Source organism: Anomaloglossus baeobatrachus, chromosome 7 (assembly GCF_048569485.1).
Source record: "Anomaloglossus baeobatrachus isolate aAnoBae1 chromosome 7, aAnoBae1.hap1, whole genome shotgun sequence".
Classification (NCBI taxonomy): domain Eukaryota; kingdom Metazoa; phylum Chordata; class Amphibia; order Anura; family Aromobatidae; genus Anomaloglossus; species Anomaloglossus baeobatrachus.
Window position 1 is genome coordinate 216042123 of NC_134359.1, and position 26433 is coordinate 216068555.

A 26433-nucleotide genomic window follows, 5' to 3' on the forward strand; every position below is an offset into this window, starting at 1 on the left:
GTTCCTCGCTCCTGCGGCAGCACACATCGCTTTGTGTGAAGCCGCAGGAGCGAGGAACATCTCCTACCGGCGTCACTGTGGCTTCCGTAGGATATGCGGAAGGAAGGAGATGGGCGGGATGTTTACATCCCACTCATCTCCGCCCCTCCGCTCCGATTGGCCGCCTGGCGTGTGACGTCGCTATGACGCCGCACGACCCGCCCCCTTAACAAGGAGGCGGGTCGCCGGCCAGAGCGACGGTCGCAGGACAGGTGAGTCCATGTGAAGCTGCCGTAGCGATAATGTTCGCTACAGCAGCTATCACAAGGAAATCGCTGCTGCGACGGGGGCGGGTACTATCGCGCTCGGCATCGCAGCATCGGCATCGCAGCATCGGCCTGCGATGTCGCAGCGTGCAAAGTATCCCTAAGGCTACATTACTATGATGAGGTTTTGACGTTGTATATTTGTACTGAGCCAAAAATGCCGCATCTTAGGCTTAAGCCACACGGCGAGAAAAACGGTGCGAGTGGAGTGCGATAAAACATCGCATTTCACTCGGACCAATTCTAGCCTGTGTCAGCACACATGAATGATTATTTTCTCAGCCCTAATCGAACCGAGAAGACAAGCACAGCATACTGCGATTGTAATGTGAGACTCTTTCTCTCGCACCCATTCAAACGAATGGGGCGAGAGAAAAATCACACTGCACTGGTGTACCGCTAGTGCAGTGCGAGAATGGCAATAGCCCGCTATGGAGGAGAGAGGGAGAGAAATCCCCTCCTCACAGCCAGCCCGCCCCCGCAGCTGATGTCCGCTCGCACAATGGATCTCAGTAGCAGGGACACTCGCATGACACTCGGCTCCTGCTGTACTGCCAGCGTGAGCCGAGTGTCATGCGAGGATCGCACTAGTGCCCCGTGTGGCCCCGGCCTTACTATTCCAGCGTAAACTTAACTGCGGTGCCTGCTTCAAATCCCCAATATGTCAATTTCTCCTGCGAGTACGCTGAGTGTTATGTGCTGATTTTCTCCCTACAATTGCATTAGATGTAGAAAATCCACATGTTTAAAATACTTGTAATCCACATGTAAAGTGTTATGAAAGCCAAAACCAGTAAATGTAAAGAAAACACAGCTGTATTTACATAACATACCAACAAGAGACAAATAAAGCAAAGTCAAAAACACAATCAGGCCCCCTTCACACGTCCGTGAAAAACACGCACGTGTGTTACGGGCCGTTTTCGGGTCCGTGTCCCATTTTTGTGTCCGTTTTTATGGTCCGTGTGGCATCTGTGTGAATTGTGTATGCTAGCCGTGTTTGTGTGTAGAACGTCCGTGTGTGTGTGTGGAATGAACGTGTATGTGTATGTGCAATGAACGTGTGGAAAGTCCGTGTGTGTGATACACAATGTCGTTTATAAATGTCGGCTGACAGCCGACAGAGTTGCGCGATGAGAATGAACTCGGGTGAACTTCACCCGATTTCATCCTCATACCGCGGCTCTGTCTGTGTGCCGCGTACTGATTAGCGGTCACCTGTGAAGGATTCACCGGTGACCGCTAATCCCCCGAGTGACTGAAGTTTCCCCCCTCTCTCATACTCACCGTTCCCCGATCCCCGGCGTGGCGCTGCACGGCATTCACACTGCTGCGGCGGCTTTTACTATTTTGAAAAAGCCGGCCGCTCATTAAACAATCTCGTATTCCCTGCTTTCCCCGCCCACCGGCGCCTATGATTGGTTGCAGTGAGACACGCTCCCACGCTGAGGGACAGGTGTCTCACTGCACCCAATCACAGCAGCCGGTGGGCGTGTGTATACTGTGCAGTAAAATAAATAAATAAATAATTAAAAAAAAACGGCGTGCGGTCCCCCCCCAATTTTAATGCCAGCCAGATAAAGCCATACGGCTGAAGACTGGTATTCTCAGGATGGGGAGCTCCACGTTATGGGGAGCCCCCCACCCTAACAATATCAGTCAGCAGCCGCCCAGAATTGCCGCATACATTAGATGCGACAGTTCTGGAACTGTACCCGGCTCTTCACGATTTGCCCTGGTGCTTTGGCAAATCGGGGTAATAAGGAGTTAATGGCAGCCCATAGCTGCCACTAGATCCTAGATTAATTATGTCAGGCGTCTCCCCGAGATTCCTTTCATGATTAATCTGTAAGTGACAGTTAATAAACACACACACCAGAAAAAATCCTTTATTAGAAATAAAAAACACAAACATATACCCTGGTTCAACAATTTAATCAGCCCGAAAAAGCCTCTCATGTCCGGCGTAATCCAGGATGCTCCAGCATCGCTTCCAGCTCTGCTGCATGGAGCTGACCGGAGCTGCAGAATACACCGCCGCTCCTGTCACCTCCACGCAGCAAATGAGGTGAGTAGTGCGATCAGCTGAGCTGTCACTGAGGTTACCCGCGGCCACCGCTGCATCCACCGCTGGATCCAGGTAACCTCAGTGACAGCTCAGCTGATCGCACGGCTGTCTTCATTTGCTGCGTGGAGGTGACAGGAGCGGCGGTGTCTGCTGCAGCTCCGGTCACCTCCATGCAGCAGAGCTGGAAGCGACGCTGCAGCATCCTGGAGTACGCCAGACATGGAGGGCTTTTTGGGGCTTATTAAATTGTTGAACCAGGGAATTTGTTAGTGTTTTTTATTTCTAATAAATGATTTTTTCAGGTGTGTGTGTGTGTTTATTTACTGTAACTTACAGATTAATCATGGAGGGTATCTCGTGGAGACGCCTGACATGATTAATCTAGGATTTATTGGCAGCTATGGGCTGCCAATAACTCCTTATTACCCCGATTTGCCAACGCACCTGGGCAAATCGGGAAGAGCCGGGTACAGTTCCAGAACTGTCGCATATAATGTATGCGGCAATTCTGGGCGGCTGCTGACTGATATTGTTAGGCTGGGGGGCTCCCCATAACGTGGGGCTCCCCATCCTGAGAATACCAGCCTTCAGCCGTATGGCTTTATCTGGCTGGTATTAAAATTGGGGGGGGACCGCACGCCGTTTTTTTTAATTATTTATTTATTTATTTCTCTGCTCCATAGTGACACGCCCACCGGCGGCTGTGATTGGTTGCAGTTAGACAGCTGTCACTCAGCATGTGGGCGTGTCTCACTGCAACCAATCATATTTGCCGGTGGGTGGGGAAAGCAGGGAATACGAGATTGTTTAATGAGCGGCCGGCTTTTTAAAAGAGGAAAAGCCGCCGGAGTTTAGAGAACAGCCATGCAGCGCCGCGCCGGAGATCGGGGAACGGTAAGTATGAGAGAGGGGGGGGAACAGACCGATAGACAGCGAGAGGGACAGATAAGACAGAGAGACCGACCGACCGACGGACTGAGGGAGAGAACGAAACAGAAAAAGAAAAAAGACACTCGGACGTGCGCACAGACCCATTGACTTTCATTGGGTCCGTGCTGCGTGTTGCGTGCTGAAAACGGACATGCATCCGTGCAAAACAGAGACACAAACGTAGCAAGCACACGGACCTTAATGAAAAACGCACGTGTCCTCAAACCTTAAATAACATTGGTGCACGTTTGGCCGTGTCTCCGGTATATACGGAAACGGACCAAACACGCACGTGTATCACGGACGTGTGAAGGGGGCCTCAAAAAGCGTAAAAAAAAAACCGCACGCCAAAATTCAATGGAAAAAATGCAAGTGACCTAGGTGCAGAAATGCTGCAAAAAATCTGCAACATCAAAAGCTCATTGTGGGAACGTAGCCTAACAGTGGCTCATCATGTGAGAGGAAAAACGGCAACAGAATTCTTAATCGGGACTAGAAAATAAATGAAGCAGAAGCACAGGCAAAACTAAAAACTTAATAAGGCATGAACATACTGGGAAAGGATGAATACCTGTAAACAACAAGGTGAATAATCTAAAACCTACAGTGGGTATGGAAAGTATTCAGACCCCTTTAAATTTTTCACTTTGTTTCATTGCAGCCATTTGGTAGATTAAAAAAAGTTCATTTGTTTCTCATTAATGTACACTCTGCACCCCCATCCCCCATCTTGACAGAAAAAAAACAGAAATGTAGAAATTGTTGCCAATTTATTAAACAAGAAAAACTGAAATATCACATGTTGTTCCACGTAATATCTTTTTGTAGTTGAATTGAAGGATATAATTGAAGGTTTATGGATTGTGGCTGGTATGGCAGCTGAGCCTCAATTACCTAAGCTACAATACACAATCCTTGGGTTACTGCACTTCTGTAGTGCCTGAATTAATGCCTGAGCAGGGCAGATCAAAGTATTGTTGTGCACCTGCGCGGGACCGGCGAGTGTGTATGACGTAGGACGCGTCATGCACACAGGCTTCAGATGGAGGATGAAGATGGCCGAAAGAGAAGGCGTCGATACCGGAGAATGGAGACACCCATCTGACTAGAATCCTCTGCAGCACGACTGTTAGATGAGTATTATAAAGTGTTTTTTATGTTTTACAAAGCGGCCTGGGCTCTATGTATATAAGAGCCCACTGGTGGTGGCCGACGCTTACAAGAAGAACTGAAATATCACATGGTCATAAGTATTCAGACCCTTTGCTCAGTATTGGGTAGAAGCACCCTTTAGAGCTAGTACAGCCATGAGTCTTCTTGGGAATGATAAGTATCAGCAATAAAAGAGGGGATAATACATAACTTTTAATTATACTTTCTATAAAAAGTTGCGTAGTGCTGCAACCATAAAAACATTGTGCAAACGAAAGAAAACACTATTCATGTCCGAAAGGACCACAACAAAAAGGGTGTTGGAACCCCTACACAATTGGGAGATGGTAACAGTCGGTGAAATATCCAATTTCTCAGACGAATACCAAAAGGTTCAACAACACGTCAGTACCCAAAGTTCATGGCAACTGTGAGGTAAACTGCTTTGATCTGGGTGAAAGGTACAAAGAATGCAATCCTGTCTACTGTTTAAATTTAAATTAGGTGTGTTCCAGTGGGAACCAAATCTCACATAATAATATAATATCATATATGGAGTTGGGGACAGGCATATAACCATATATGTTAGCCCAATAGTGCCAACCATTACCCGGAGGGAAACAAACCAAGGTCACAGTGGTGTCTCCTAGATTTAAGTTAAATGGGTATGGCTATGGCGGTAATGAGTTCCTCAACACCCCATTAACTCCAGCCCTTACAAGGACAGTACCAAGCTGACCCTAAATAGAATGGCCCTAAAAGGTCGTCTCCAAGAAGCCTCCCGACGCGTTTCCTCTGCCAGGATTCATCAGGGGAGATGCTTTGGGTGAAGGGCTAATGATACAGACAAGGAGACCCACTTAGAATGGTCTAGTTCTAGGACAAGCTGCCGCAGTGTGTGTCCATCTTTAAATAGACCATCAATACTTAATTGCTCCTGTATTGATAGCTAGTTCTTGCCAGGGAGAGAGCTCATGCCTGGTCATGAATAGCTACCCGACTGATCAACATTGATGACCCCCTCCAGCAACTGACCCAGACCTACATATGGGTGAGACCAACCCTTTATATCAAGTGTATAACTGCACATTGTGAGATTTATTGATCCGGATGAATTAATCATCAGGAAACATTCATACATATATGTTACTGCCATAGCCATACCCATTTAACTTAAATCCAGGAGACACCACTGTGACCTTGGTTTGTTTCCCTCCGGGTAATGGTTGGCACTATTGGGCTAACATATATGGTTATATACCTGTCACTAACTCCATATATGATATTATATTATTATGTTATTATGTGAGGTTTGGTTACCACTGGAACACACCTAATTTAAATTTAAACAGTAGACAGGATTGCATTCTTTGTACCTTTCACCCGGATCAAAGCAGTTTACCTCACAGCGTCCATGAACCTTGGGTACTGACATGTTGTTGAACCTTTTGGTATTCGTCTGAGAAATTGGATATTTCACCGACTGTTACCATCTCCCAATTGTGTGGGGGTTCCAACACCCTTTTTGTTGTGGTCCTTTCGGACATGAATAATGTTTTCTTTCGTTTGCACAATGTTTTTATGGTTGCAGCACTACGCAACTTTTTATAGAAAGTATAATTAAAAGTTATGTATTAACCCCTCTATTATTGCTGATACTTACCTTTACATTGAGAGGCGTCATAGGAACGGCTTATCATTTCCCGTTTCTGTATTTGCTGGTATTTCTTCTTGGGAATGATGCCACAAGTTTTTCACACCTGGATTTGGGGCTCCTCTGCCATTCTTCCTTGCAGTTCCTCTCCAGTTCCGTCGATCGTTGGTGGACAGCCATTTTCAGGTCTCTCCAGAGATGCTCAATTGGGTTGAGTGAAAAAAAGAGTGAAAAATGTAAAGGGGTCTGAATACTTTCTGTACCCACTGTAACATACCTGATTCCTGGTATGAAGTCTAATATTTGCCTAAAAGGGAGAATGAATATAGAACCCAAATTGGGTAAATAATTCAGGCACTAGAAAAGTGCAGTAACCCAGGGATTGTGTGTTGTTGTTTAAGCCTGCTTTACACGTTGCAATTTCGCATACGATATCGTATGCGATTTGCAACGCCCCCATCATATGTGCAGCACGTTCAATTTGTTGAACGTGCCGCACAAACGATTAACCCCCGTCACACATACTTACCTTCCATATGACCTCGATGTGGGCGACGAACGTCCACTTCCTGGAGTGGGAGGGACGTTCGGCGTCACATCGACGTCACGCGGCAGCCGGCCAATAGAAGCAGAGGGGCGGAGCTGAGCGGGACGTAAACATCCCGCCCACCTCCTTCCTTCCTCATTGTGGGCCGGTAGCTGCAGGACGCAGGTAAGATCTGTTCATCGTTCCCGGGGTGTCACACACTGCGATGTGTGCTACCCCGGGTACGATGAACAACCTGACGTTCAATTCTAGAGAAATGAACGATGTGCATGCGATGAACATTTTAACGTTCAATCGCAATCGCACGTACCTGTCACACACTGCAATGTAAGTTACAATGCCGGATGTGTGTCTCTTACGACGTGACCCCGCCAACACATTGTAAGATATATTGCAGCGTGTAAGCGGGCTTTAGGTAATTGAGGCTCAGCTGCCATACTAGCCACAATCCATAAATTTTCAATTACTGTATATCCTTCAATTCAACTACAAAAAGATATTATGATGAGCAACAATTACTTTTTTCAAATCCTCATACAATTCTTTTCCATGAGGTACCATATTGAACACCAAATGTAACACCCCATTCACACCTGAGATCTTGTAACACTAATGAGTCACATGGCTTCGGGGAGGTAGAATGGCTAACTAGACACAATTTGGCCATTTTCACTTAGGGGTGTACTCACTTTTGTTGCCACATTAATGGCTGTGTGTTGAATTATTTAGAGGGCACCAAATTTACCCTGTTATACAAGCTTTACACTGACTACTTTATATTGTATCAATATTTCATATCTTCAGTGTTGTCTCATGAAAAGATATAATAAAATATTTTCAAAAATGTGAGGGGTGTACTCACTTTTCTAGTGTACTATACAAGTGATGGCAATACAAGTACTCTAAACTCCAGGGACTTTGTCATGTAAATTTTGGCCCTAGAAGTGGTCATCTTAAAAAAAATAAATGTATATGTACAGTATATTACTATAGGAGGAAATACAAAGGATACACTGTTTAAAAGGTCTGGTTCCCTATACTTTTACATCGCCACTATTGCACTTTAGAGCTTTTTTACAGCATTAAAATAATGTTCTTGAAGTCCCATGTAAAGTTATGTAGTGTAGCTCATATGCAAATTATTTGGGACTGGTCCAGGCTCAGATGCTGCAGTCAAAGCCCAGTAACCATTGCCCTTATACCAGTGAGGACGTGGCATAGCGCAGGGAAACAAGTTAAGGGGCCCATGTCTTTTTAATAATAAGTAGTCTCTATTTAGGAGCCATAATGTGAGATGTAGTGCAGACACATCACTAATTAGCATTGCCGCTCTCACCGGCTACTGCAGGCTTGCATAGTGGATATCATGTTGTGTTAATGAACGAGTCAGATTTTATAGTTCTTCAGGGCCATTAATAGTTCCCATTTGCCTGTGTTTGTGTATTAAGATTTACTTGAAAAAAAAAATAATAATAAAGATACCCTGCCTGTTCAATCAAACTATAAAAAGAGATCTGATCATTAGACTTGATTGGCTTCATGCTTTAATTAGAATTTTGATTAAGTTTCTGAACTTGAAGCGATAGCACAGCTGTAATGCTTGGATCTCAGAGAATCTGTCAGCTAGCGCTTCTCAGTTGCTTAAATTTTGTGGGCTTCCCCAAAAAACTAATATGGCGGTTTACTATTAACTGTTTTTCAAAAATCTTTCATCTACAAGTTCTATCCATGTTCTTCACTGATAGCACTTGTACCTATGATAGTCTATGGGGCTAGTCACATTTTTTCCCTTTGAACAGAATGATCCTCACAAAACAACGGAGATGTGTTCGATATTGATCCAAATCTTGGATTACAATTGCCAATGAAACTCCCAGGGGTTAGTGAAAAGTTGGAAAGCAGTAAGATGCCTTCCGTGCGCTGTTCATTTTTCACAGACAGAAGTCCATCCGAGAAAAACAGATGTAATTTGGGTCACTCTGGAGCCACAGTCTACACTAAAGCACTGATGAAGCTGTCCGACCGTTCTTCTCCTCCGAGAAAATAACTGAGATATAAATGAGCCCTAATGTAAATGGGGTACCTGCAGCATCGTATACCCAAGTTGCTCTCATACAGTTTTTTTTTCTTTTTAGCGTGCCATGCTTTAAATAGTGCTGCTTTAGATTTCACATTTCCTTGTATTTAGCTTTGACAAAACTTTGTTCATGCAGTCATGGATCCTCAACAGAAACGCAATGAAAACGCATGTACGATTTTTACCTCTGGATTTTCCACATCTTATGCAATTCTCTTGGGAGAATCTGTGCATAAAACTCTGCGTAGCCATAAGAGAATTTGACATGTTGGTGATTTCAAACACTCACCATTTGTCAGTTTATGCTGCGTTAAAAAAAGCACCGTGGGAATGCGATTTATATAAATCTTATCCACTTTGATGGAACTGTAAGATGCTACGTTTTTTGCTCTGTGAAAATATGCTGCATCAAAAACTCATTGTGGGAACTTAACTGTAAAGGGAATTTGTCAGGAGCTTTAGTGCCCACCAGCTACGGTAATTTCATTGCTGGATAGAGTGGTACAAGATGGATTTAAAGGGGTTATCCGGCTTATTTTGACTTTTTTTTATTATTTCCCTATTGGGCTACATTGGGGCAGGTAAGTAGATAGTGAGCACTTACCTGCCCTGCTGTCAGCCCCTCTCCCCCAGCACAGAGTGGTCATGTGACCGCTCCTGCCGCGATTTTGCTGCTTCCTGTCATTTCATGTCAACATGGGCAGGGCCATGTTGACATGCAAATCTGGAGCAGCATGTTGCCGCCCTGCTGGGAGGGTACAGTGTGTGGAGTCCCCGCCCCCCTTCCCTGCACCCTCCCACACATTCCCACGCACCCCGTACTCTGCCCACAACCTCCCCCTGCACTGCTGTGGGGTTCGTCACCTGGGGGAGGGGCCTGGCGGCGGCTGCCGTGGTGTCAGCGCCAGCACCGGGCCCCTGCTCAGGATCACACATTCAAATATACCGGCATCACAGATGCCGATATATTTGAAAGCACTGATGAGAGGGAGCGCAGCGCTGCTTCTCATCACTGCCTGGCTGTCTGTGCTCTCTTCAGCACAGCGGTGACGTCACTACTGTGCTGATATGTCCAGAGCACAGACAGCGCGCGAACGTGCAGGAGCGGCGGGGACCGAGGACGGGTGAGTATGTACTCCCTACATGTGTTCCCTATGGGGGTAGGTGGGGGGGTCGGTGCAGAACGCCATGTGTGTGTGCGTGCGGTGCTGAGCCATATGTGTGTGTGCGGTGCAGAGCCATATATGTGTGTGATGTGCAGAGCCATATGTGTGTATGCGGTGCAGAGTCCGATGTGTGTGCGGTGCAGAGCCATATGTGTGTGTGCGGTGCAGAGCCATATGTGGGGCTGTTATTTGCAATGCTGTAGTGATAACAGGTCAGTGCTGGGCAGAATACTGACATGGAATGTGTGTGCAGGGGGCGAGGCTGGACACTGGGGAGGGGCTGGACACTAAGGCTGGGCGGTGCCAGCTGTGACTGGGAGGTTTGGCACAGGAAGTGGTCATGTTTGCTAGAGCTAAATGTAAACAAACAGCTGCACAGAATAAAGTCATAATTCAAGAGGAACAAAAGTTAGTAAACAAAAAATAACAATGTAGGGGTGTTTTATATGACAATACAGCACAGATTTGCTTAACAAAAAATTTTGAGTTTATGTCGGACAACCCCTTTAAAGGGAATCTGTCAGCAGGTTTCGGCTACCTCATCTCAGAGCAGCATGATGTAGGCAGAGACCCAATTCAGTGATATATCTCTTAGATTAGTGGCTACAGCCGTTATGACACAGTGAAAGAATTAGATTTTGCATGTAGCAGAGCTATGAGAGCTGTCCCCGCCCAGCTTTCAGTGCATATTTCCATAGGCAGAAGCTGCTAATCACATAGGGGGCTGGAGTCCAACTAGAACTAGAGCTCAAGCTCCTGAGACCCACTAATGATAAAGATAAGAGGCTTAAGCTAACATTGCAGTTAAATAAAAAAAAGACTATGAGATAACATACTCACAGCTGAAGTCTCTGTTTTAACACTTTGCAGCAGGCTGTCTGCAGGTTACATTGCAGAAATCTGTTGACAGATTCTCTTTAAACATACCATACTTTCCTGGCCTCAAATATATTTTCCCTCAGTAGGAAAATCAACTAAATGTTTAAACTTTGTGACTGCAAACGTCTGAATACTGAACGCGTGCACACCACATGCTGTCAGGCTTCTCTAATGTCAATGGTGGGAACCACTATACCTGCAGCAGAAATTCAGCTTTAAATTGATAACCTTTATGCTTTTTTTGTGTGGAAAATGCTGCATTATTTTTCTAATGGATCTCTGTGGGGAGAAAAACACAGTAAAAATGTACTCAAGGAAAAAAAAATATGTTCATAAAACACTGCTTTTTTTACCAGGAAAAACTTGACAGAAAAATGCTTAAAAAAACTACTTGTAAACAAACCCTTTTGTTCTTGATATGGTTCGTTCAGGAGCTGGATCACAAAGGCTAATATACAATTTTCTACAAATTATTATCATAAAAGGAAAAAAAGTGTTTTTACTTCAATTTAATTAGATTTAATTAGTTTATAGTTTGCTTATATATATATATATATATATATATATATATATATATATATATATATATATATATATATAGTTTTATATATATATATATATATATATATATATATATATATATATATATATATAGTTATATATCTATACAGTGCTTAGCGTACACCGCCTTTGAAGAACAACTTCCAACATTTTGACAAGACTGAGTTTCATAGAACATGAAATCTTCAGTTTTATTTAAATTTGTCGGTGCAAAAATGTATGCCCCCACCCCAATTCAAAAACCACTACATCTGGTGTTCTACACTCATGCTGCCCCAGATAAGGACACTGCCACCACCTTGTTTCATTGTAAGTACCATGCATTTTTCTATTCATTTTTTTAATTGCATGGTGCTTATAGTGAAACATGTTGGTGCAGTGTTCTTATGTGGGGCTTCATGAGTGCTGCTGGTGTCGGAGCGATCCACTTGCACCTGTTAACCCCTTAAATCGTGCTGTCAAAATGGACAACACGATTTAAATCCCCGCCGCGGTAAATCTTCACTTACCGGGATCCATCGGCGGCACCATGACGTAATCACTGTAAGCCGATGGTTGCCATGGTAGCACAGGGTCATGTGATGACTCCTGTAGCTCACATGGCTCACTTCCTGTTTCACCCGGCCGAGTGCTGCCTTTAACATGAGGTGAGTATTTCTGGTGATCACAGCTGTGTAGCTGTGATCAACAGAAATGAATGAGCGATCAGACTGCTGATCCTTATAGTCCCCTAGGGGGAATAGTAAAATAAAAAAAAAAGTGAAATAAAATAAAAAAAAAATAAAAAACCTAAAAGTTCAAACCACCCCCCATTCGCCCCATTGAAAATTAAAGGGTTAAAAATATATATATATATATATATATATATATATATATATATATATGTATATATATATATATATATATATATATAGATAGATATAGATATATATATATATATATATATATATACACACACACACACATTTGGTATCGCCGCATTCAGAAATGCCCAATCTATCAAAATATAAAATCAATTAATCTAATCAATAAACGGTGTAGCGGTAAAAAAAAAATCCAAACACCAAAATTATGTTTTTTGGTCTCCACAAATTTTGTGCAAAATGCAATAACAGGCAATCAACATGTAGCATCTGCACAAAAATTGTACCATTAAAACCATCAGCTTTCGATGCAAAAAAAGAGGTGCCACTGAGCTATAGATCCCGAAAAATGAGAACGCTACGGGTCGCAGAAAATGGCGCCACTTTTTTGGACAAATGTCTAAATTTTTTTTTAAGCCCTTAGATAAAAGTAAATCTATACATTTTTGGTGTCTACAAACTCGCACCGACCTGAGGCATCACACTGAGTCATCAGTTTTACCATATAGTGAACACGGTGAATAAAATATCCCAAAAACCTTCATGCACTTGCACCTTTTTAGCAATTTTTCCGCACTTGGAATTTGTTTGTATTTTTCATTTAAAATTACAACTTGTCTCGCAAAAACAAGCCCTCATATGGCAAGATTGACAGAAAAATAATAAAAGTTACGTTTCTCGGAAGAAGGGGAGCAAAAAAACAAAACTATGAAAAATGGAAAATCGGCCGATGGTGAAGAGGTTAAAAATCATATGAAACTCAATCTTATTAAAGTCGTGGAAATTATTCTTGGATTCCATGAGGTATTGATTAAAATCTAAGGGGCCATTTACACGCTGCGACATCGTTAACGTTATCTCGTCTGGGTCACGGTGTTTGTGACGCACATCCGGCGTCGTTAGCAACATCGCAGCGTGTAACACGTATGAGCGACCTTAAACAATCGCAAAAGAGGCAAAAATCGTTGGTATATGAGACGTCGTTCACTTACCAAAAATCGTTGCCTATTCAGTAGCAAGGTTGTTTGTCGTACCTGCGGCAGCACACATCGCTATGTGTTACACCGCAGGAACGAGCAACAACCTTGTACCTGTGGCCGCCCGCAATGAGGAAAGAAAGAGGTGGGCGGGATGTTCGTCCCACTCATCTCCGCCCCTCCGCTTCTATTGGACGGCTGCCGTGTGACGTCGCTGTGACGCCGCACGAACTGCCCCCTTAGAAAGGAGGCGGTTCGCCGGCCAGAGCAACGTCACAGGGAAGGTAAGTCCGTGTGACGGGTGTAAGTGATGTTGTGTACCACAGGCAGCGATTTGCTCGTGACACACAACCGACGGGGCGGGTACGCTCGCTAGCGATATTGGTACCGATATCGCAGCATGTAAAGCACCCTTTAGTTTTCCAAGGGGGTGTACTCATTTATGCTGAGCACTGTTTATGTGTGTATATGTCATCTATTTTGCATGCATTCTAAATTTTCTGCAATGTGTCCAGCTTATTGTGTGTTAATAATTGATGATTTCCTACAACCTGGTAATAATTTTAATAGAATTAATCTGTTCCCAAGATCCTCTTAATATTGCATAGTAAAATATAATAAAAGAAATCAAAATGCTAAGAAATATATATTTTTTTTTCAGATCCGGATGCTGCTTTCTGCTGGACAGAAGATGACATAGCTGACCTTTATGATCAAACAACTGTTATCCTGGCTGCTGACGGTAAAGTGTCTCATTTTTATTAACCGAGAACAGAGATGTATTTTTTTGTCTTGCTGCATATTGTGAGATGCAGCACTGTAGTATGTGACCTCCTTTAATTACCTCTTGTTATCAGATATCATGTTTACCATTTGTAAATGTCATCTTCTCAGCATTTTATAGATAACCTAATGAAGACCAATCTTGAGATTTTTTTTTTCTTTATTTACCTTTGACTGTCAAATAGAAACAAATTGAGATAATAACAACATAAATTTCCAAATTTGACAAACCAGAAATACTAAAATAAGAGCACGTAATACAGTTAGAAAGTTAACCCTTTAGTGACGGAGCTAATTTTCACCTTAATGACCAGACCAAATTTTGCAATTCTGACCAGTGTCACTTCATGAGGTTATAACTCTGGAACGCTTCAACGGATCCCGGTGATTCTGAGATTGTTTTTTGGTCACATATTGGACTTCATGTTAGTACCAAATTTAGGACAATATTTTTTGTGTTTATTTATGAAAAAAATTGAATATTGGCAAAAATTTTGAAAATTTAGCAATTTTCAACTTTTGAATTTTTATACCGTTAAACCAGAGATTTCTGTGACACAAAATAGTTAATAAATAACATTTCCCACATGTCTACTTTACATCAGCACAATTTTGGAAACAAAATTTTTTTTTGTTAGGAAGTTAGAGGGGTTCAAAGTTTATCAGCAATTTCTCATTTTTACATCAAAATTTACAAAACCAGTTTTTTAGGGACCACATCACATTTGAAGTGACTTCAATAGGCCTAGATGACAGACAATACCCAAAAGTGACACCATTCTAAAAACTGCACCCCCCAAAGTACTCAAAACCACATTCAAGAAGTTTATTAACCCTTCAGGTGCTTCACATGAACAAAAGCAGTGTGGAATGAAAAAAAGCAAAAATTAAATTTTACCTAAAAATGTTGCTCTAACCCAAATTTATTCACTTTTAGAAGAAATAACACAACAAAATGGACCCCAAAACTTGTTCCCCACTTTCTTATGAGCACGCCGATACCCCACATGTGGTCAGAAACCTCTGTTTGGACAAATGGGAGGGCTCGGAACAGAAGGAGCAATATTTGAATTTTGGAAAGCAAATTTGGCTGAAATAGATTGCGGGCACCATGTTGCATTTACAGGTCCGCTAAGGTACCTAAACAGAAGAAATCCCTCACAAGTGACACCATTTTGGAAACTAGACCCCTCAAGGCTTCTATCTAGGGGTATAGTGAGCATTTTAGATCCACAGGTACTTCACAGATTTTGTTAACGTTACGTTGTCATATTGAAAATTTTAATAATTTTCTCAAAAATGTTGCTTTAGCATCAATTTTCTCACTTTTTCAAGAGGTAATTCCAAAAATTTGACCTCAAGGTTTGTTAACCACTTTTTTATGAGCGCGGTGATACCTCACATGTGGTCTGAAACCTTTGTTTGGACAAATGGGAGGGCTTGGAACGAAAGGAGCAATATTTGAATTTTAGAAAGGAAATTTGGCTGAAAAAGATTGCGGGCACCATGTCGCATTTGGAGGTCCCCTAAGGTACCTAAACAGCAGAAACCCCGCACAAGTGACCCCATTTTGGAAACTAGGCCCCTCAAGGAATTTATCTAGATGTTTGGTGAGTACCCTGAACCCTCAGGTGCTTAACAGAATTTTATAACGTTGAGCCATGAAAAAAAAAAAAAAAAAAAAAAATTTACCACAAAATTGTTATTTCAACCAGGTAGCTTTTTTTTTTACAAGAGTAAAAGGAAAAAATTCAGCATAACATTTATTGTGCAATTTCTCCTGAGTTTGGCGATACCTTATATGTGGTGGAAATCAACTGTTTGGGCGCATGGCAGGGCTCGGAAGGGAAGGAGTGCCATTTGACTGCAAAATTGGCTGGAATCAATAGCGGACGCCAGGTTGCATTTGGAGAGCCCCTGAGGTGCCTAAACAGTGGCGGTCCCCCACAAGTGACTTCATTCTGGAAACAAGACACTTCAAGGCGTTTATCTAGGTGTATAGTGAGCAGTTTGAATCCACGAGTACTTCACAGAATTTGATAAGCTTAGGTTGCCATATTGAAAATTTTCATTTTTTTCACAAAACTGTTGCTTTAGCATCAAATTTCTCACTTTTTCAAGAGACAACAACAAACCGTGGACCCCACAGGTTGTTATCCAATGTCTTATGAGCACAGGGATACCCCACATGTGGCCAAAAACCTCTGTTTGGATAAATGGGAGGGCTTGGAATGGAGGGAGCACCATTTGAATTCTGGAAAAGTTGAAATAAATTGCGCGCACCATGTCACATTAGCAGGGCCCCTTGGGTACCTATACGTCAGAAAACCCCCACAAGTGACTCCATTTTGGAAACTGGATTTTATTCAGGAGTATAGTAAGCATTTTGAATCCACAGGTACTTCACAAAAATGTTGCTGTAGCAACAAATGTCTCACTTTTAGGCTATGTGGCCATGATCCAGCGACACGGCGTCTAGTACACAGTGTCAGCCTCCTGCAGAGATGTGAGTGTTGTCCACGGGAGAACGCAGCTGCCCATGCCCACGATTTGGGTTCAGGCTGCTGTGGAGCTCTATTCTACCTGCAGAGAAAACTCATCTCCACAGCATAAATTGACATGCTGAGGCTCGGGAAGCTGCACCACAGGTCGGTTTATACTGCGGAGAAAAGAAGCACATTGGGCATGAGATTTCTAAAAATCCTTCCACTGTGCTTCTACTGCACAACGCAGCGTTATGGACGCAGGGAAAACAATCTGCGCCCAAAACGCTGCAAACCCTGATTGTGGGCACACAGCCTAAAATGCTACAATGGATGAATGGATAGATGTCAAACCAATATAACGTCCCACCCCCTGCATATTCTAAGATGGCGCCCTTTAGTGCCTTTCATGTGGCACTAAAGGGTGCCTAGCCTTGTATTTAGCCCCCCAAAAAATTAATAATTAAAATAAACGACGTGGGGTCCCCCCTATTTTTGATAGCCAGCTAGGGTAAAGCAGACAGCTGTAGCCTGCAAACCACAGCTGACAGCTTCACCTTGTCTGGTGATCAATTTGGAGGGCTCCCCAGGCGTTTTTTTTAAAAAAAAAAAAACGTGGGGTCCCCCCCAAATTAGATCACCAGCCAAGGTGAAGCGGACAGCTGGGGTCTGGTATTCTCAGGGTGGGAAGAGCCATGGTTATTGGACTCTTCCCAGCCTAAAAATAGCAGGCCGCAGCCGCCCCAGAAGTGGCGCATCCATTAGATGCGCCAATCCTGGCGCTTCGCCCCAGCTCATCCCGCGCCCTGGTGCGGTGGCAGACGGGGTAATATATGGGGTTGATACCAGCTGTAATGTCACCTGGCATCAAGCCCTGGGGTTAGTGATGTCACGGCATCTGAACAGATACCCGACATCACTAACCCAGTCAGTAATAGAAAAAAAAAAGACAAAAAAAAAATTTATTTGAAAAAACACTCCCCGAAACATTCCTCTTTTACCAATTTATTGAAAATAAAGAAATTCCGGTCGCTGTAATCCATTTTGGAGGTCCCACGCCGGCTCTGGATCTTCTAGAATATGGGGGGCACGTTCAGGGAACGTATCCCCCATTTTCTGGAAGAGCAAGCTCTCCATGAGCAGTGTGGGTGCAGTAATCTGAGAATACTGCACTCACACTGCCCCGGTCCAACCTAGGGCAGAGTGACCTGCAGTAACCTCATTCCAGAATATGAGGGGCACGCTCACAGAACGTACCCCCCATTTTCTGGAACAGCAGTCTCTCCATGTGAGGAGTGTGACTGCAGATTACCGCACTCACCCTCCCCCGGTCCACAGTGGAGTAGCCTGTGCAGTTGCGACGTCAGCAGGATCCCTGCTTGCAGGGATCCAGCTGACAGCCGCTGTCTGCGCATGCGCCGCCAGCATTGAAGAAGGAGGCGGCGTGATCGCGGGACGGAGCGGCAGACCGGTAACGTATAACCGGGGGCTTGGGGGGGGTGACGGGGGGTGACCTAGTGGGACCTGGGGACACCTTTCTGCCGCATGTGACGTGTCACATGCGGCAGAAAGAGCAGAATGAATGCGGCCGCGCGCTGTGCGCCGCCATCTTCCGGAGGGGGGAGGGGGGTGGTGGCTCTGGAGAACCGGAGGGGGCTCCGGTGACCAGAGGGCTCCAGTGGACCGGAGGAGGGGTCAGGGGGAGGACATTTCCCTCCGATCTGAAATGTTTGATCATTTCAGATCGGAGGGAAATGACTGCAGAGCCGGCGCCGGCGGCAGTTTTCTGTGCGCTTCAGCGCCATTTTGGATGTCCGGTGGGGGTAGGGGTGGGGGTGGGGGGACTCTCCGGTACCGGGGGCTTTGGGGGCACTAGGGGGTTAGATTTCTTTCTCATCTGACATGTTTGATCATGTCAGATGAAAAAGAAATCAGTTTTACCGGCCATTTCTTTTTTTTTCATGCGTTCGTCGGTATACAGTGTATACCGCCGATCACATGATCGGGGTCCAAAAAAAACACCCCGATTCATAATCTGGGGGGTCTCAGCTACCCCCGGTAGCTGAAACCCCCGAGATTTTCGGTCGCTGGGGGGCGCTACAGGGTTTTTTCGGGCCGCCGCTTTAAAGCGGCGGAACAGAATAAGTACCCTGTTTTGCCGCCGCTTTAAGTCGTACGGCCGTCGTTATGAGGTTAATAATAGTGAGAAACAATGCAATGCCTGTCAGATTGTAATTTTTGTGTATTTCTATTTTACTGTACACACATTAAATTAGAAATTATTAAATGTTTGTTTTCTCTTCATCTCAGCCCTTGCCATTGAAATACAAGTGTATCTAATTAAATTAGAATATCATCAAAAAGTTAATTTGTTTTGGTCATTCTATACAAAAAGAGAAACGCATATATTATATAGTCATTGCACACAGAGGGATCTATTTCAAGTGTTTATTTCTGTTAATGTTGATGATTATGGCTTACAGCCAATGAAAACCCAAAATTCATTATCTCAGAAAATTAGAATATTATATAAGACCAACTGAAAAAATTATTTGAAACTCAGAAATGTTGGCGTCTACTGAAAAGTATGTACAGTAAATACCCCAATACTTGGTCGGGCTCCATTTGCATGAATTATTGCATTAATGCGGCGTGGCATGGAGGCGATCGGCATGTGCACCGCTCAGGTGTTATGAAAGCCCAAGTTGCTTTGATAGCAGCCTTCAGCTCATCTACATTGTTAGGTCTGGTGTTTCTCATCTTCCTCTTGACAATACCCCATAGATTCTCTAGTTTAGGTCAGGCGAGTTTTCTGGCACAGTGATACTGGGATTATTAAACCAGGTATTGGTACCTTTGCCAGTGTGTACAGGGGCCAAGTCTTGCTGGAAAAGTACTTGTCATCTCCAAAAAGCTTGTTGGCAGGGGGGAGCATGAAGTGCTCTAAAATTTCCTAGTAGATGGCTGCGCTGACTTTGGTCTTGATAAAACACAGTGGAGCTACACCAGCAGATGACATGGCTCCCCAAACTATCACTGATTATGTAAACTTCACACTAGACCTCAAGCAGCTTGGATTGTGGCCTCTCCACTCTTCCTCCAGACTCTGGGACCTTGATTTCCAAATGAAATGCAAAATTTACTTTCATCTGAAAACAACACCTTACACCACTGAGCAACAGTCCAGTTCTTTTTCTCCTTTGCCCAGGTAAGACACCTCTGGTGTTTTCTATTGGTCATGAATGGCTTGCTACAGTTCTAGCCCATGTCCTGGATACGTCTGTGTGTGGTGGCTCTTGAAGCACTGACTCCAGCAGCAGTCCACTCCTTGTGAATCTCCCCCAAATTTATGAATGGCCCTTTCTAAACAACCCTTTAATTGCTCTGATAATCTCAGTTGCTTGTGCACCTTTTTCTACCACACTTTTTTTTCCACTCAACTGTCCATTAATATGCTAGAATACAGCACTTTATAAACTGCCGGCTTGTTTGGCAATGACCTTTAGTGGCTTACCCTCCTTGTGGAGTGTGTCAATGACTGCCTTCTTAACATCTGTCAAGTCAGCAGTCTTCCCCATGATTGTGTGGCCTACTGAACCAACCGGGAAGAAGAAAGCTCATGCATAATGGACGCGCAATTTGAAGAATAAAGTCTTATCACTGTGATCCTTAAATAGTTAATAATGAATTTTATTGGACAATCAAGATCACACACAAAACATGGTTAAAATCACTTAAAAACATGTAATATCAAGAAACCCCACATCCCTCATGATGTTAATATGGGGTATCCCCCTGTGCAACCATCAACAAAGTGCAGTAGTGCATAAACAGGTCTTGTCACAGTATAAACAATGCCCACTGAAATAGTCCCTATACATGCAAATTATATACCAGTTTATTAGGATAAATCCTGTATCAGTAAGGTCTATAAAACCCGGAGCAAAACCTGAAAGCCGTATCAGTTGAAAAAATGTACAGCTAAAAATAGCCCTGCATGGAGCCAACAATGACAAGTTCACCGAGTAGGAACAATAAATATGTAATATCAAAATGGCATGATAGGTCACACAATAAACATGTTATACCATACATGAATACAACAACCAGAATTATGACCAAAACCTATGCCAAACAAACCCTCAGATGGCTCGCAATCAGGTGGCCAGATTGTAAAACTATTATGCTCCCAACCAGTAAAGGGAGCTGAAAGCACTGGGTGATACCCACAAAGGAAGGAGAGACGTGGGGGGACCCCACGCTTATCGCTGTGGACAGCTTCTTCAGGGGAAGGTGTGTCCAGGATTGTGTCCAAACGGATTTTATAGAGGATCACAGTGTAACTAATTATCTGATAATTAAATAATAACATAATTAAACATACCATAACATACAATAGATGGTGCGTGTCAGAGCGTGGCAGCCAAATGTGGACACTGAAACCGGAAATAGGGCCGGAGGCGGGCCCAGGACCCAGACGTAGTCTTATAATAAATGCCAGTGCTGCAGGTCTATACATAATACGTGCGTACAGTCCCATAGTAACCCGTGCTATTCATTTTGGGTTTGTTGTGTCAAAACGAAAGTAAATGGCCAATGGGCCATCCTACGCCGGCTCTGCTGTGACCGGATGTGATGTTCCCCCTTCAGTTGCCATGGACACAGTGTACGCTGAGGTCACTGCGCATGACAGGGTACTTAGCGCTCCAGCTATGCTTAATAATATAGCACATGCGCCAGCCAAGGGGGGATCTCCCATTCCTAGCTGGCTGGCGGACGGCAAAGGGGAGAGTGGTGTGTATATATCATACAATAGTCAAAAGAACACACATAGAAGGTAGAGCTTAGTAAGATCTGCATAGATGAATATCAGATAAGACGATATTAGTTGCGGAATAGGCTGATTTAAAAATGCCCATAACTACGTGATAATAGAATCAAGCTGTCAGGTACACTATAATCCAGCCCACATGTGAATCATGGCAAGATGGAGAGCTTGATTTTAATGTAAAAAAGGGGGGGGAGGAGGGGGGAGGTGGGGTTGTATACATGATTATTGCTAGGTAGATCAAAAGAATACATGAAGGGGATGTCCAAAAAATTGGGGACATAATAGTGTTTAATTTGGTTCCAAAAGGAAACAATTCACACATGGAGTAACCCATATAGTAATACATGTATACTAATATCAACTCCAGATACACATAGATCTCAAATTGGGAGTTAGAATGGTTGGACCATCACTATTATTAGTACCACAAGGGTGGATTTATCATGTAATTAAATACCAAAAAAGGAAATAAATCACCTAGAACCAACGAAGGAGCATGATAATGCCACTTTATAAGACTGATTGTCAAGAACGTAAGTCCAGAACCCTTATCAAAATGAAGCTCCTATTAATACCACCAGCCAGGCGGATTTATCATGTAGTTGGACACCAAGAATAGGAGAAATGCGATACCAGATGCGAGACACTGAGTGGTCAGTAATTAATCACTGAAATGATTCGGAAAAGATTCTTACCCGACAAAAGTATATATTCCCACCAAGTGCATTCAATTATTAAAAAGAGGAAGCCCAGGACCATTATTAAACTGTGCTCCATAGGTATCGCCAAGAATAGGCGGATATAGCATAAGATTGAGCGACGCAAAAGGTGCAATCCTCGATGGGGACAAAGGATTAAGGTGGTTACAATGTTTGTTAAAAAGGAGGAAACAACATGGGTAAGGCTTATTCTTGTATTCACAATACAATCTAAGTGCTACCCGATTAGAAACATACAAAGCTCCATACTGTGTCCTGTGCCATGTGGAGAAGGGATCAAATTTAGCGAGCCATCCTAATGTGGAATAGAACATGTACATGTACCAATGTCCCAGAGCTCGACAGGATTTCCCTGATATTCAAAAATTATGTGGACAATGTTGTGATCCCATTGAACCCTATAGAAGTATAAGATATGCTCCAGGCAAAAGCCAAAAAAATATCCTAAAACTTCCATAGTTTTGTTCCACCCCACAGGGAACCAGTCTCCATCCCATAAATGTCCAAATGGGCAGAAATGATGAGAAAGTCCACCGAAATAGTTGAGCAGGATACAAGTTGTCATTGGCAAGATGTGGATCCTAGGGTCTTTCATATCCCAAAGGTGAGAGGATGAATATCCGGTGAATCCAAACCATCAGTAGAGACCATAGTTGCTATTGTAAAAGAGCTGGAGACAGAGGCATGGTCCTGATGTTAGAACTGTAATAAAAATAATAATGGGATAAGATTAGGGTCAAATTATAAATATGTGGTTCCTGCATACTAGCCAAGAAAGCCAGTATACAGTAGCTCTTCATTCAGCCCCAATGGTGTGAGTGATTTCAGATTGAAAATCCATCTTGCCTCAATCTGTAACAAAGGCTTCTATAGGTACCCACCTCTTCCATTCGTGGCTATCCTCTGGAGTCCTACGAGACGTAGACCATGACAGGAGCCCTGATGGTATCTGAGGAAATTTGCAGCTACCGAAGTCAATGTTTGTCCTTTTTTCTGGTCAAATCTGGCCAAATTGGTAGTGGACATATGTTTCTGTGCCCTTTTGCGTAATTCTTGGGAAGTCTGTCCCACATAGACCTTCTGGCAAGGACAGATAATAGCATAGATCACATTGAAGGTTTTACAGTTGATGTATCCATTTAGTCTATGTGAGACAGCGTCAAGGGGATTCAGAAAGACATCTCTGACCGGTTGCATGAATGGGCACACATTACACTCACTGCATGGGTAAGATCCTCGTAGTGTGATTCCTCTGTTCAATCTCATCGTCGGTCTCCTGAAGTGGCTCCTTAGTAGGTCTCTAAGTCTGGGCGCTCTTCTGGCTGTGAGGAGGGGAACATCACTTACAAGGGATGCGGTCTGGCAATCAAATCTGATGATCTTCCAATGCTCCCGCAGGATCCCTCTTACCTGCTCCCAATGACTGTTGTAATCGGTTACCAGCCGTAATGGTTGATCCTTCACTGGTCCTTTGCGGGTGAGCAGATCTTGCTGGGACTCCTGCTTGGCCCTTTGAAAGGCTGAGGAGATAACTCCCCTGGGATACCCTCTGTGCTTCAGCCGTTTCGTCAGATCACGGGCTTGGCTCCGGAAGTCCTCATCTGTGGAACAATTACGGCGTGCATGCAAAAATTGTCCCACTGGTATTCCCTTTCTTGTGTGGAAGGGGTGAAAGCTGTCAAAGCGTAAAAGCCCGTTAGTGGCTATCGGTTTACGGTATAGATTCGTGATGATGTGTCCATTTTCCAGTTTCACAGTCAAGTCCAGAAAGGTCGCTGTGGAGGGGGACAAATTGGAGGTCAAGAAAATGTTATGGTTATAAATGTTAAGACAGTTGAGGAAATCGTGACAACTTTCCTCCGTACCAGTACACAGAAAGAATACATCATCAATATATCTCCGCCAATGCAAAACATGCTCATTGTAGTGATGGGAGGGATACACGCAGGTCTCCTCCCACCACCCCAAGAACAGGTTTGCATAAGCGGGTGCGCATCGTGCCCCCATCGCGACTCCTGAGACCTGTCTGAAAAAGATGTTGTCAAATAGGAAGTAATTGTGCTCCAACATAAATCTACATAGGTCAATTAAAAAGGAGTTGTGCATCCTATCTGAACTTGACTGTTTCCCCAAAAAGTGAGTCAGAGCCTCAATGCCATCCTCATGTTTTATATTTGAATACAAAGATTCAACCTCACACGTAACTAGCAATGTCTGGGGAGGTACCTTGATGCTGAGACAAAAACGGATGAAGTCCGAGGAGTCTTGTATATAGGATGGTAGCTGTAATACCATGGGCTGAAGAAAAAAGTCAACATATGTGCCCGCCTTCTCGCACAAATTTCCGACACTGGATACAATGGGGCGGCCAGGTGGTTTGGTAGCATCCTTATGCACTTTTGGAAGCATATAAAAAGTGGGTATCGTAGGATGCTCAACCCACATGTATTTACGTTCCTTGTATGATACCTAGGCCACATGCACCATCTAGCAGGGCTTTCAATTTTTTGTGGAACACCCTAGTTGGATCTGATGGCACTCTGATGTAATATCTAGCATTGTTGAGTTGTCTGTAGGCCTCCTCCAGATATAATGAGGTAGGCCACAGAACAACATTGCCACCCTTATCAGCCTCCTTGATGACAAAGGTGCTGTTGTCCTTCAACTGGTGTAAAGCTGGTTTCTCAGCAGGGCTTAAATTATTTTCCATAATGACCCTGGTTGGCAAGTTCATGATATCAGTTTTAACTAGGTCAAAAAAAGTTTTGACCGCGGGTGCCAAAGACAGTGGTGGTGTGACCAAGGACTTACATCTGTGTGGAAAGGTCCTTCTGCCTGAGGTACCCTCACTTTCTTGGAGCAAATCAAGAAGGTCCTGGAAAACCTGTCTGTCTGTGTCCGGCAGATGGTCCAACAAGTCAGGTTTCCTGTGGATCGCCCTGAGAACCAAATTCCTGCAAAACAGATATAAGTCCTTGATTAACGTGAATTTCTCCAACCCATGCGTGGGTACAAATGTGAGCCCTTTTTGTAGCACGGAAACCTCCCCTGGTGTCAAAACATGATCAGAAAGATTAATGATTTGCAAATGGTCATTATTGTCCGGCTCACCTGAATCCAACAGATCTTGTTGGCTGGTTTGTACCGGAACCATCATGTCCACTCGGCCCGGACTCTCCATTAATTGTGTTTGTGGCGTTTGTAGTGCTGGTAGTTCACACGTTTTTGGCCTGGTGACCCGCTTTGTTGGATCTCCTGCCCTTCCTGCCACGTCTGGTCCTGTATCCGGGTCGCTGCTGGCCGAGGATAAAAAATCCTCTCACGTGTTAGTGTTGTTCGCAGTGTTGTCAGGCTGGGTTCTACCATGGGTGCCCTGAAAGGAAGATTTCCATCTAGAGTTGCCCCCATGTTTCCATCTATATGCCTTGTTGGCCCTGCCCTGTCTCTGGCCAACTTACTGCGTTTACGCGCAATCAGATCTGACTCATATTTATCAAGCGTATCCTTCATGGAAATCCAAAACGATTGTATCTGCTGCACATTGTCAAATTTGTTAAGATTAGCCTCCATTTCTCTAATCTCTTTCTTTACGTTGGAAAATAATTCCGTCATGCTCCAATAACATGTGAATGATAACATGTGAGCACTTCAATAAGCCCTGTTCCCATGTTTTCTGGAAGACACTAGTGGGCTCCCAAGCAGGAATAGAATCTGTCAAGTCAGCAATCTTCCCCATGATTGTGTCGCCTACTGAACCAGACTAAAGGACCATTTTAACCACTTAGGAAGCCTTTGCAGGTGTTTTGTGGTTATTATTCTAATTTTCTGAGATAAAGACTTTTAGGTTTTCATTAGCTGAAAGCCATAATTATCAACATTAACAGAAGTAAATACTTGAAACAGATCACTCTGTTTGCAATGACTCTATATTATATAAAGTATATACAGTGCCTACAAGTAGTATTCAACCCCCTGCAGATTTAGCAGGTTTACACATTCGGAATTAACTTGGCATTGTGACATTTGGACTGTAGATCAGCCTGGAAGGGTGAAATGCACTGCAGCAAAAAAGAATGTTATTTCTTTTTTTATTTATTTTTTTAAATTGTGAAAAGTTTATTCAGAGTGTCATTTATTATTCAACCCCTCAAACCACAAGAATTCTGTTTGGTTCCCCTAAAGTATTAAGAAGTATTTCAGGCACAAAGAACAATGAGCTTCACATGTTTGGATTAATTATCTCTTTTTCCAGCCTTTTCTGACTAATTAAGACCCTCCCCAAACTTGTGAACAGCACTCATACTTGGTCAACATGGGAAAGACAAAGGAGCATTCCAAGGCCATCAGAGACAAGATCGTGGAGGGTCACAAGGCTGGCAAGGGGTACAAAACCCATTCCAAGGAGTTGGGCCTACCTGTCTCCACTGTTGGGAGCATC

The 26433-nt window shown here is 43.6% G+C and overlaps 1 protein-coding gene across 1 annotated transcript in view; it reads left to right on the forward strand.

Moving 5' to 3' along the window:
- Positions 1 to 26433, forward strand: part of METTL22 (methyltransferase 22, Kin17 lysine) — a 285223-nt gene that overhangs the window by 218098 nt on the left and 40692 nt on the right. Inside the window, exon 8 of the mRNA XM_075317898.1 lies at positions 13841 to 13921. Within this exon, the coding sequence (XP_075174013.1) occupies positions 13841 to 13921 (81 nt within the window). The remainder of the gene's footprint in view (positions 1 to 13840; positions 13922 to 26433) is intronic.